At 38.4% G+C, this 12,957-nt stretch overlaps 1 protein-coding gene across 2 annotated transcripts in view; it reads right to left on the bottom strand.

Moving 5' to 3' along the window:
• Positions 1 to 12,957, bottom strand: part of Nsmaf (neutral sphingomyelinase activation associated factor) — a 62,893-nt gene that overhangs the window by 1,189 nt on the left and 48,747 nt on the right. For both annotated transcript variants that reach the window (XM_074068639.1, XM_020179804.2), the window contains 11 exons: positions 11,778 to 11,820; positions 11,320 to 11,483; positions 9,742 to 9,850; positions 8,334 to 8,392; positions 4,928 to 4,995; positions 4,147 to 4,214; positions 3,605 to 3,728; positions 2,347 to 2,430; positions 1,170 to 1,320; positions 650 to 752; positions 424 to 533 (listed from right to left, as the gene is read on the bottom strand). In XM_074068639.1, the coding sequence (XP_073924740.1) occupies positions 424 to 533; positions 650 to 752; positions 1,170 to 1,320; positions 2,347 to 2,430; positions 3,605 to 3,728; positions 4,147 to 4,214; positions 4,928 to 4,995; positions 8,334 to 8,392; positions 9,742 to 9,850; positions 11,320 to 11,483; positions 11,778 to 11,820 (1,083 nt within the window). The remainder of the gene's footprint in view (positions 1 to 423; positions 534 to 649; positions 753 to 1,169; positions 1,321 to 2,346; positions 2,431 to 3,604; positions 3,729 to 4,146; positions 4,215 to 4,927; positions 4,996 to 8,333; positions 8,393 to 9,741; positions 9,851 to 11,319; positions 11,484 to 11,777; positions 11,821 to 12,957) is intronic.

Genomic DNA, 12,957 nt, shown 5'->3' with positions numbered 1-12,957 from the left:
TTAACAATAAAGGTAGAATTAAAAACTTAAGACCTCTAAATAATCAGGAGAGAAACATGCAAATGTGAGCAAACAGTCTTTGAAAGAGACTATTAAGTGCAAACAAAAAGGGGGAGATAATAGTTTTATAGGATGCTTTGTATATAGTTTTGTCCACATACATCCTAATAAGAGGATGCACATATGGGACACACTGGTGAACATGCTTTCAGGGAGACTAGGATGTAGGAGTCATCAGTGTGACAGTGGTATATCTAAATTCTGAGCAACAAAAGAGATATCACCCCTGACCAACTACGATGGTCAAGGGAGATGTTGACAGCCTGGATAATACCTGGGGAGTTTTCTGCCCGAGAAGAGTTAAGGGAACAACTCTTAACAAGGATCTTAACAAGGCTCAAGACAACTGCAAGAACTACTTACCTGTGTGGCCCTGTATTCTTTCACTGATTTTTGCTCCAAGGAGGTCCCAAACGAGCAATTCGCCAGACTGGCTTCCCGATAAAACAGAATTTCCATCCCAGATAAAGCACCTGCAGCAATGATTGGGAAATAATCCTCCTTTCTACATGAATGAAGGGGTATGTTACACTGGCTAAGTAGCCCAAATGAAATGATCATGAGTATGTTTGCTATTCAGGGATGATACCTCTGGGGCTTGTCTGACGTCATGGAGGAGATAAGCATCCCTGTCTGCACATCAACCACATTTAGACAGCCATCTGCTCCTGTGCTGAGGATGTGGCGGCTATCTGCAAGACATGGTAAGACAGATACAAGGAGACAGCCTCGGAAAATGGTTTAGATTACTCTGAGCTTTTATTTCTGAATCTGGTGGCCTACTGACCACTTTCATTTTCCTCCATCTCCTTATACTTTAGCAATGACTACTTGAAACATGAAGATCCTGACATGAGGTAACCCTTTGGTTTATACACTTATATCTTATACACTGATTTCTCTAATGAGTTGAGGAATTGGAGACAATATCTGATCTTGCCTTTCTATTAAGGTACCAATGCCACAAGTATATAAAACATGGCATAAATTGTCCTTAGCTACAGGTAGAATCCCTTTCATCAACAGTCATTTTATTCTAAACTTTTTAATTATTTCAAAATTCTAAAAATGTACCTGATCTCATCTGTGTTAAAAAGGATAATACCTACCTGGGCTGAAAGCAGTATCACATACAGTCCCTGAATGGCATGAAATCTGGTGCAACAGAGTGGCTGTAGTGAGGTCCCAAATATTCACAGTGCCTTCTTTGGTGCCTGAAACTAAGAGTGTGCTTGCAGCATTTAAACTGATTGTATCTACCTAAGGAAGAAAACACAGTGGTAAATATCCCACTTAGAATTATGATCATTAACTATGCTTCCCTAGGCTGATTCAAATATCTGGTCACAATGACATAGATTAAATGCTATTGTGCAGTGCGCTGGTGTATCTAATACAGGTGTATTTATTTTAAATTTATTTTAAAATAAGGTAAGATTCTTCATATACTAGTGAACACAAGTAGAAATGAAAATGAAATATTGCTAAGGTAATTGTAATGCTTTTTTGAAATAGCTTAAAACTGACAGACTTAGAAAACTCCATGAATAATAAATTGTAGTGAGGTGCCAAACTGCCCGGAACAGGGTGGACCCATGACTATTTGAGAGATTTGTGGATTGGGGGGAATCTCTCCACAAGATTATACTTGTATACCACCTTGCATTACATACTAAATATTTCCACCTCAGTTAATCTGAAGACCATGAAAAGTAGGCATCAGTTCCCAACCTTAGGGGAAAGGAAGTGCTGTAAACTACAGCCTGACACAGCAGTGTGACTCAAAGAGAGCAGATGAGAAGTTTTGTTTTGGCTCTGCCACTTAGCTGTGCATACTTGGCCTCTTAGCAGAGGTCACTGTCCTCTGCTATAGGATGGAAATCTTCTGGACAGGTGATCCCTTCCACCTTCCAGGTCAGAAGACATGAAAGATGAATTTGGAATCCTGCACCCCACCCCTCCATTCCTGGGCTAGACTTTCCTCACCTTGCCTAAGACAGTCACCGTAAGACCCACCTTGAAACTGACAATTAAATCTAGTTGGGGGAAAGCTAATTCTCAAGGAAATGCACAAAGAAGCAAACAGGAGGAAAAATCCAAAGAAAGTAGACTCAGAAACCTCGTGAGTCAACTCAAAGAAAAGAACTGGGTCTTACAAGTTGTCTCCAGTACATAAAACAAAACAAAGGAAAAGAACTTCAAAAGAAAACCCAAGAATGTCCTCTCAACCCTCCACTCTGGAGTTTGAAGCTCAGCCTTGTGCAGAGCTTTGTTGTTCGTACTCACACTGACTTCATGTTCCAGCTCAGCCAGCAAGTCAAACTGGTGTCTTTTGGTGCCCAGCATCTCTGCAGGAACGCCAGACCACACCTAGCATGGAACATATTACAGAAGGCACTTTCAAACTTTTAATATAAAATTATTTCTGACACATTTAGGAAGAACTCTACTTAGCAACTTCCATTAAACATGCTTGTCAAGGAAGTTGAGCTGGTTACGCTCTAGCTCCTCATCCTCCCCAGTGCCTGTCATTTCCCTACCAGCATGTGCTGCTTACAGTCCACTGTTTGTGCCTTTGTGTCCATCTGCTGCTATAACCTTATGATGTAAAAACTGTGTGAATCAAGGAAATGTGAATGCAGAAGGGTTGTATTGTCAATGTTCTCAGGAGACTCAAAAAGAAGACACCAAAAAAAAATTATCAAAATTAGGTACAGCTGGGTGGAGTGATACACGTGGCAGAGCACCTAGCAAGCATGAGGCCCTGAGTTCAAACTCCAATACCAAAACCAAAAAAAGTTCTGTACAGCTAAGTGAAAATATCTAACAGAATGGAGGAAAAAAAAAATCCTGAAAAACTACAGGAATTTTACTGATTTTAGGTTCTCGCTTTCTTTTACATAAATGCAAATTGGAAATCTAAGATGAGGCGTACTGGGGTGGTTTATGTGGGAAAGTTGTGTAGGATTCCAAAGAAAAGACCTTGAGTAGTTCTACATCAAAGGAATGGTGAATGTATATACCTTTGTATGTTTTAGATTTACATAAAATGTACATTTTAATGATTTAATCTGAAATTTCCCAATTAACTGATCAAGTACATGTTCTAGTCACATTAGATAAGAGGGATTGCTACTGTACATTTCTCTACAATTTTGTTCTTGTATGAATACTAGGCCTTTCAATCCCACCCAGATGAACACACTATACTGAAACTGTGATAAATTTCCTATTAAGAGGTGTATAAATTTTAAGAAAAATAGCTGGGTGCCAGTGGCTCATGCCTATAATCCTAGCTACTCAGGAGGCAGAGATCAGAAGGATCACAGTTTGAAGCCAGCTAAGCAAATAGCTCACTGGGCCCTATCTCAAAAAAACCCATTACAAAAATAGGGGTGCTGGAGTGGCTAAGGTGAAGGCCCCAGTACCACAGAGAGAGAGAGAGAGAGAGAGAGAGAAAGTGAATTGAACATATTAACCACAGGTATTGAATGGTTTATAATATTTTTATGTCCAAATAATTTTAAGTTAAAGATATACAAACCTTCACTGTAGAGTCCCATGATGCAGAATATAGCCTATTATCATGCCAGCAGATCTTACTAACAGCATCATCGTGTCCCATTAGTGTGTCTTGACATCTTCCAAATGCTATGGAATAAAAATAGCTAAAAGATAACAAGAACTATTAAAACAGTATTTCAGCTTTTAAGACTCTTAAACACATATTTGAGAAACATAATATTGTTTAATTTTAGATTACTAAGGCCCTAGAATTACAAATAACGTCCTCATATTATTAAACCAAAATATTCAAAATTTGAATTTAAACTAGAACATTCCCAATCTGACTTGTCTGTATTTTCATCTCAATTTAAAACTTAGAAAAAGTAGGTTCCAACTGGAAAAATTAGATTGAAATATTCAAATAATGCTATTTGAATTCAGTGATACTGTCCTTGTCTCTAATAATTGTTCTCTTAAATACAGTATTCTCCAGCAGAAGGCCTGTCCTCATATATCTCGTGTCCACAAAGACAGCCACTTTGCATGTGTGATTGCCAAAGAGCCTGCACAGATACATACACATTGTTATCCCAAGAAGAACTTATGACAGTGGCATCTCCTGGTAAAAGTAAACACGAAGATAAAGCCTGAAATACAAATGATTTGAGTTAATAATTTGGAATAATTACACGGTAAAATTATCTCATAGGTTCCCCCCAAAATTAAAGCTCAAATTCTTAGGTGGTTTTCCTCACAATACCCAGATTTTCTGAAAGGCAAATTCTAGATGTTTGGCTTCCTCCTGATGTCCAACTGTGTCAAATGTGTTACAGCCTGGCCTGGGGACTCTCAGGTTCTGACGGGGCTGGAAGAACTCCTAGGGTAATCCTCAAGAATAAAAAAGCCCTCTCTGGGGTACAGGTTTATGTGTACAAGGAAAGCCTACACATTCCTAAGGGAATTTCAAAATCTTTTGGATGATTTACATTAAAAATAAAACATGTTCTTTTATAAGAATTGGTTTTGTTGTACTATATGTGCAACCAACTCAGAAATGCTTCAGTTGTTCAAGTGATACATAAACATTTTGGCTGGTAGTTAAAGGAAAAGAAAGATTTATTAAGGAGAATTCTACTGGTAGCTCTTTAAGTTCTTTAAACTTAAATGCTAAAAATGAAATTGCAATAATTTGAAAAAGAACCAACCTGAAAATATGTTAAATTGAATTTAGAAATAATTTTAGATTCTGTAGCTGCAGCATGGGAATAAATGTGTTTTGGCAGAAATGAAATATCATTACGTGTGTATAAAACAAACTACTATGTGGGTCTGTATCATAAGACTGATGAAAGGAACTCACCATATTTGAAAATGATACACTTCTTTGTAGCATTTTGGATTCTTTAGAAAACATCTTCAAGGTAGAATCTAAAATGAGAAAGCAGCCATCTAAGAAAGGTTTCCTAACAATTATAGATGTCAGAGGATGGCTGCCCTTCTTCTTCTTCTTCCTGGAATCCAACAGGCAAAAGTGCAAGTCCATGAGGACATGGATGTAGACCAGGTGGGATGATCTAAGGCCTTGTCAACATCAAGATTCTACGAAATGTAACTCCATGATGAGGAAATCAATTTGAACCCAAAAGACCCCACCACAGACATGGCAGACTGCTGACATTTCAGCATGACTGCAGAGTGAAGCCTAGTAAGGAGGTGAGCTAAAAGTTACAGAAGAGGGAGATAGCAATCCTAAAATATCAATTTTAAAGAAAACAAAAAGATCTTGGCAATAGACCTTTTTTTTTTTTTTAAACAAATAACCCAAATTTAATTAACATTTGTTGAAGAGCACCACTAACTTTCAAAACACTAAAGTAGTAATTAAAATGTCCAAATTCTAATTTCCTTGCCTAATAGAAACTTTAAAAGTTTGCCAAAACAACCTTCTTTTAAAAACCAAAACTAGAGACCAGGCCACGGCACATACCTATGATCCCAGCTACACAAACGGCAAAGATGGAAGGATTGTGGTCCAAAGCCAGCCCAGGCAAAAAGTAAGATGCTATCTCAAAAACAGGCCAGGTATGGTGGGTCAAACTTGTAATACCAGCTATGTAGCAGGCAGAGGTAGAAGGATGGCTATCCAGGGCTGGTCTGGGCAAAATAAAAAAGGAACAAGGATATCCAGGGCTGGTCTGGGCAAAATAAAAAAGGAACAAGGGCCAGGAGCATGATTCAAGTTGTCTAGCACTCGTCTAGCGAGTGTAAAGTTCTAAGTTCAAAACCAAATAAAGCCAAATTCTTTTTTAAAGACCAGGAAGCTAGGAGTGTAGCTCATGGTAGAGCACTTGCTTGGCATGGCCACGCCCTGTATTCACATCTGCAGTTAACACAAAAAATAATAAAAAAAACCCTCGAGACTTACAAATTATAATGCTCTACTGTGCTGATGTCCCATAGTTGAGATATGTTACAGTCCATCTCCTAAATTGTAAATATACAAGATGATGGAATGTCAGAATGAGATTTAAATCATTTCTTCTGTGTAGTAAAAGTTTAGATAAGAAACTTGGTTTATTTTTTAGTGCTGGCCATAGAACCCAGGGCCGTGCACATGCTGGGCAGGTGCTCTACCACAGAGCTACATCCCCAACCCAAAACTTCATTTTTCAACCTAATCTTTGCAGTAGAATTCCTGAGAATTTATAAATATGGGCATTAATATGGCATTCCTATGGATTAACTTGAAAACAAGCACAGAAGAATAAACACCATGTGACCTGCACATTCCCCTGGGGTGGAATTAATAGAATATAAGTCTTCCCAATCTTGCTCCTGATACTATTAGGCTACTTTGACAAAGTCTGTTAAAGATAATTTGGGCATTTACAGAACACCATAAACCAGACAGGAAAAAAAAGATGTTTTTCTCGAAATCGAAGATTCCCTCCCTATACCAGAAGTGATCGGGTTAAAGACAGCAATAAAATCTAATCTCATAGGCTGCAAGTTCCAGAATGGCCACAAACCTAAACACACCATTTGAGGAGGAAATGTAACTTTGGGGAGACCATCAGAATGCAAATGAATCAGTAATACAAATCATGAAAATCTAAATGTGAAAAAAAATACAGCAAAAGGCTGTGACTTATAAAAAAAAAAACCTCCCTTTTTGGCAAACTCACAAAGAAGTGAAATAATAATTAACTGGAATGATATGAAGCCTTGATGCTCCGAAAACTCATGCTTCACAAGGTTGCACAAGTACAATGAGCCAAAGGATTTAACAAGCCAAGCCAGACGAACCCAGCTAACAGCACAGGCTTTGCTGAAAGCTAAAGTGTTTCGCCTGCTGCTAAAATGCTGGCAAACTCAGCAGGTAGAAATCCTGGCAAAGCACAAAATACTTACCTTTCCCTGTGCCAACCTGATGTGGCCAGTAAGGGGTCCTGCAGGTGACCTTCCATATGATCTACTGGATAGTCACTTTCTATGTTTCATGGAAAGTCCTGAGATGGTATTTGAAGAAAAAGGAATGCTAATGCTCCAGCTAACAAAGCAAGTAACTGATTTACCTAGAGGAGTTCAGTTGGATAGCATCATTTCTTAATGGATGAAAATTAAGATCTCCTGTGATAAATAAGGACTAAAGAACAAGCCACCTCTTTAAAAACAATTACTGATTGTCACGACCAGTTGTTTTAGTACTGAAGCAAGACAGCAATGGTATTATTACCCCTCCACACCTTCCAGGGTGCTCCAAACATTACAGGCACAGGATGTATTTTAACTATTACGCAGACCACCAAGGAAATAAAGGGATGTACAGCAAGAGATGCATTTTGCTTATTTTCTTAAGATCAAGACAGCCAAATTCTAGTATGTAATTAAGATATCAAAAGGCATTATGTTCTTATAATTTTGATAAGGTATAGGCACATTAGCAATATGAATTAAGTTTCAGGTTAAATCTAACCAAAAAGTCCCAAGAATATACATGCTGAATGAGAAACTGAAAAGCCTAACAGCAAACCTGTATCTCTACATTCTGATGCAAACACACCCAGATATATGGCGCAGCCCTGGCTACTGCACCCTGGCCCATTCTGGGCTCATGCAGAGCCAGCAAATAGACCTGGACCCTCATGGCGGGAGAGATCAAGCCAAGGCATGAGGAAAGAGGCTCTTTCTCCCTTGTATCTTCATTCCTGAAAACCTTATCAGCAACAGAAAGGCCTTTCATTTTGTTTTTGGAAAACTATAATGAAATTATATGGGTAACCTAGAAGGTAACACCCACGCACAGGAAATCAATGTGAGTCAATGCCCTGTATAGCTATCCTTATCTCAACCAGCAAAACCCCTTGTTCCTTCCTATTATTGCTTATACTCTTTCTACAACAAAATTAGAGATAAGGGCAAAATAGTTTCTGCTGGGTATTGAGGGCGGGGAGCGGGAGGGGGTGGAGTGGGTGGTAAGGGAGGGGGTGGGGGCAGGGGGGAGAAATGAACCAAGCCTTGTATGCACATATCAATAAAAGAAAAATGAAAAAAAAAAAATAAAAATTACTTCTGACCTCAGTAAAAAAAAAATAATGGTTCAAAAAAAAAAAAAGAAATTATATGGGATATCCCATGCATAAATTTGTTCCAAATCTATTTTATGTGAAGGAGATATGGCACATGGGTGAAATTCCTGATCAGGAGTTAAGAACATGGACAATTTATAATTCCAATTAAATCACTTTTTGGGTAGGAAAACATACCTTGTGATGTTGTAAAGACTGAAGACCCATTGCAGGAGACTGCTATCCCTGTAACTGCCCTGTTTAAAAAACAAAGTTTCATAAGTTACTATCTGCCATGTGCCAGGACACCCGCTCTCTTCCAAGTCCTTAATTTACTGAGTTTTCTTAATTTTTTTCTTCATAGCTTGTCTGCTGGGTCTATTCCCTACATACATGTCCCATCACCAGCTCACTGGTTGGCAGTATCTCTTTGCTCTGACAATACCTTGCACCTACAAAGCATTCCCACTCCTAGATTGCCAAGCTGCTATAGTCAATGTTTAATGTATTTTTGACAATTTCTGACAATTTGAAAATACTGCTCTTTCCATACTACCTTATCTGACCATTACCAAAAGACTAAGTAGTCATTTCATCTGCTCCATTTTGCTTCTAATTTTCCTAACATTTGTCAATGATACAATCACCTGATTCCAGCATGTGTTCTAAGAGGACATTCAGGGTTATTAAACATTACATGAGTGATGCTTAGGTTTATTCACCCCTTCAATGTCTCAGATTACAAGGTCCCTTTCCACATATCATTTAGAGAAGTCGAGGACAGAAAAGCCATTGTTAAAATAATGAACACATACAGCTCAGTTCCTTTCAGGAGCCTGTACTCTAGAGCAGGCACCTAAAGCAAAGCTAGACATCCAGAACATCCAGGTCCAGCTCACGACCAATAACAATGGAACCACCCAACTGTCAGACAGGCTTCCAGTGGCCATGGAGCAGGATGGGGGCATGGGCTCCAGGCCTGGGTCTTTTTCTGCAGCAGGACAGGTCATGCTAGGCCAATGCTTCTCAAGTCTTCCTGTAGAGTACCAGAGACCCTTACTGAGAACACAGGGAACACTTGCACCACCTCTGGATCCAACTACAAGCCCAATATCTTTCAAATACAGGTATTATTTTTAACATTCAAGTGAATTTTGTAATGCAATTGTTTTTTCTATATTTATTCATTTGCATTCATGTTTGTAATTATTATTTAAAAAGATGCATTTCCCCTTACATGATCAGTACTTCACTACTTGATGATAGATCACATTTATCCTATGCTTCACACCATGGAAGACTTGAGAAGTCATATGTCTACTTTGAGAGGCATAGAACTATGTGTTGTCTGCAGACACCATTTCAAAGAATGACAGACACACAGCAGGAATCACAGCGTGAGCATGGGGAACAACACAAATCATTTTGTACCAAACTTTTCCTTGCTACATCAACTTCAGGCAGCAGATCACCATATACATTTGGCGGGGGGGGGTGGGTATAAACAACAGTCAAGACAACATAGAGAAGAAACATTCTCCCACGACTCAGTTATGCCAAGACCTTAGCTTTTGCACATATCGTCAGCTGTGAGAGACATTCTTACTCTTTGTGGATTTTATACTGCTCATGTAACTGCAGCTTGGTGATGTTATTCCAGGCCAGAGTTTTGCTTTCTTCAGTCAAGTCTTCAAAAGACTCTTCACCTGGAGAGACTACATTAAATCCTTGCTAAGTAAGACAACTGTAACACAGTATTTTCTGTTAAAATCAAATAACCAAAAAAAAAAAAAAAAAAAAAACCAAAACAGCCACCAAAATGTAACTGCTTTTAAATGCAATTGTTAGATAGCTCAATGTTAGTCAAGGGAAAAAATCATGTAGAGACAGATAAAGACATATCACTGGGTGCTAGAGTTTGCAAAGTCTTCATTTGACCATTAACATAAATTTCAAGAAACATACAGTGAGTAACCATTTTCTTTGTCAGCAGTCTTTGCAAAAACCCAACAGTTGCCTAAGAATTCTTTTTTGTTCTGGTTTTGAGGAGAAAGCAGAGAAGAAATCAATTACTTCGAGGGCTTCCAGCCAGAAATAATGCTTTCACTTCTGCTTTAAGAAAAGCTGGAACAGTTATCTTTTTAAAGCAATCACATGACAGTGGCTATGCCTGGTGACTAAGCAGAGAGGAGGGTGAAATGGCATCACAAGATAATCCTACAGTATTTTTGACTGAGCCCTGGGAAACACATGGTATGTCTTAAAGACAGAGTCCACACTGCTCCTGGGACAGGTCACCCAGTAAACTGCTCCTCCATGCTGGAGAGCAAGCTCAGTTACATGTTCCTGAGAGGCCTGGATATGTGTGTGACAGAGAGTAGAACTGGAGATTTTTTTTTTAAATGCAGTGACTTTGCTGCCAAGATGCCATATGGTGTCACCCAGCTTCTCCTAAGAACCTACAGGCATGAAGCTCTCTTATATGAAACAGAAAACATAGATAATGGGGTGAAGTGAGAGTTTTTTCCTTCCTTTCAAATACTGGATGTGCGCACTAGTTTGAGTTCATTTTAGCATCCAGCATGTACCTGGGCAGAACAGATATTTTGTGCATATTTGTTACATGCTACATAAGACAACAAAATCAAGTGAAGAGACTATGGCAGTTTGAACTGGATTCAAGATTCAGTTTGGCAAGAGAGTTGGGACAGAGGAAGTCATTCTTGGAAAACAATAGGGTGGGCGGTGACTATTAAAGAGGCCATGGCCAGGACTGTAAATAGGAAAGGGTAAAATGCTAAAAACTAAACACCAGCTTGTAAAAACACAGAAAAGAAAGGGAACCATAGCAACGAACAAACAAAAAACAGCCAAGTCTTAGTCATATTCAATTACCAGAAAATAAAAGTGATTTCATTTCTCTCAAAGTCAATAGTTAAAAACAAGCAACAACAACAAAAACTGGAGAAAAACAAACTTTTTTTGCTTGTTTTTGTCATGCTGGGAATGAAACCCAGGACCTTGCACATGTGAGGCAAGTGCTCTACCACGGAACTTCATCCCCAGCCTCGGAAAAACAAACATCTTTAAACAGCACAGTTCATGTTTCATCAGAATCTTCAGGAAAAACTTAATTGCAAAAGAGAAATGGGATGCTCCCATTTTTTCTCTTTACAAAACATACCTGGGGAATCTGCTACAGAAGCATTGTAACTAGAGGTTTGAGACAAAGCTTTAAATTTGGAAGTGATTCTTCGAGGATGTGGTGTCACAAACAGCTGTTTTGGTGTCTGCCCAAATTCCAAGATTTGTGTCAGCATAGCTACTTTCTCATCAGGATCCTCAATGCTTTGGGATAGAACAGAAATATCACAGTTTAGGCTCAAGTTCCCCGAAAGCATGTTTCAAATAATGCAGATCAATAGGAGAGATTAGCCCTCAAAATAAATAGCAACTATGAGCCAGCATGGCCTAAACTTCTTTATAGGACTGTTTAGAATATTTTCTTAGTGTCAGTAACAAACATAATGATGAAAACAAGATACAGTTCATTGTACTATTCCCATACTTTAACATTCTCAAATAACTACAATAATAATTTAAATAGAAATATTTAATAACTCAAGTAGAACATGTAAGCACCTGTTTAAGTCTACACCTCCTTCATAGGTCAGAGGATGAAATACTGAAAGAGAAACAAAAACACTGTTGAAAAAAAATGTACTATTTAGTTATAACATATACCCTGTTCAGAATTTAAATAATAACTTAAAACTGTGTTCAAAGAAATTTTGCAAACAGGTTAATATTCAAATTGAGTAAGTATCAACTTGAATCATTATCTTTTGGTGAACAGGAATCTAACAGGCCGAGGAGATGATAAGTTATCTTGGTATAGTTCTCAGGCACCACTTCTCTCTCCTTATGGGAAGCATTAGTCTCAGTGCTAGTGTGACTCTGTACTACCATGACAGCCATCAAGTCTGAATTTCTAGCTCAAGTCCCTGTTAGAGACACAGAGCAACCTGGAGGTGAAAAAGAGGAAGTTTTAGAGGAGACAAAATACTGTGTCCTTTCTGTTTAATTTAAGAAACTCTGGGGCTTTTCATAGGAATTGAGGTCACTGTCCTTATCACATTTTGGTTGAATTTTGTGAGCATTTTTTTCTTTTGGCAATACTGAGGCTTGAGCAGGGCCTCACATTTGCTAGGCAAGTACTCCTGTCACTTGAGGCAAGCCCCCAGCCTTTGACTGAATTTTAATTGAAATTATTACATAGGATGGAGAGTACAGTGTACCCTTTGTTTCTATGGCTTCCACATCTGTGGATTCAACCACCTGCATATAGAGTGTATCCAAAGAAAATCTGCATCTATACTGAGCATAAACACACTTCTCTTTTTTTCATTGTTCTCTGAACAACATAGTAAAGTAGCTATTTACACAGCATTTACACTGTGTTAGTCATTATAAGCCATCCAGAGATGATTTTAAATATAAGAGAAAATGTGTGTAGGTTCCATGCAAATCCTACCATTTCACATAAGAGACTTGAACATCCATGGGATTTGGTATCTATAGGTCCTAGAACCAATTCTCTCACAGATACTGAGGAATGACTGCATATGCTAAAATCAGTCCTCAAAAATATCTTTTGGGACCATAGTGAGGAAGGTATTGTTTAGGCAAAAGTCTTTCCCTCTTGGTACTTAACCCAGGGTCATGGAGCCAGTGGGCACTTCTTCCTGATAGATGATTCTACTGAAGAAGTAAGCTTGATTGCTCTGGCCTTATTTGTTCATTTGCTATTTCTTTTATTTAT

This window comes from Castor canadensis, chromosome 3 (assembly GCF_047511655.1).
Source record: "Castor canadensis chromosome 3, mCasCan1.hap1v2, whole genome shotgun sequence".
NCBI lineage: Eukaryota > Metazoa > Chordata > Mammalia > Rodentia > Castoridae > Castor > Castor canadensis.
Note: the sequence above shows the minus strand (reverse complement) of the source record. Positions and strands in the feature narration are given on the sequence as shown.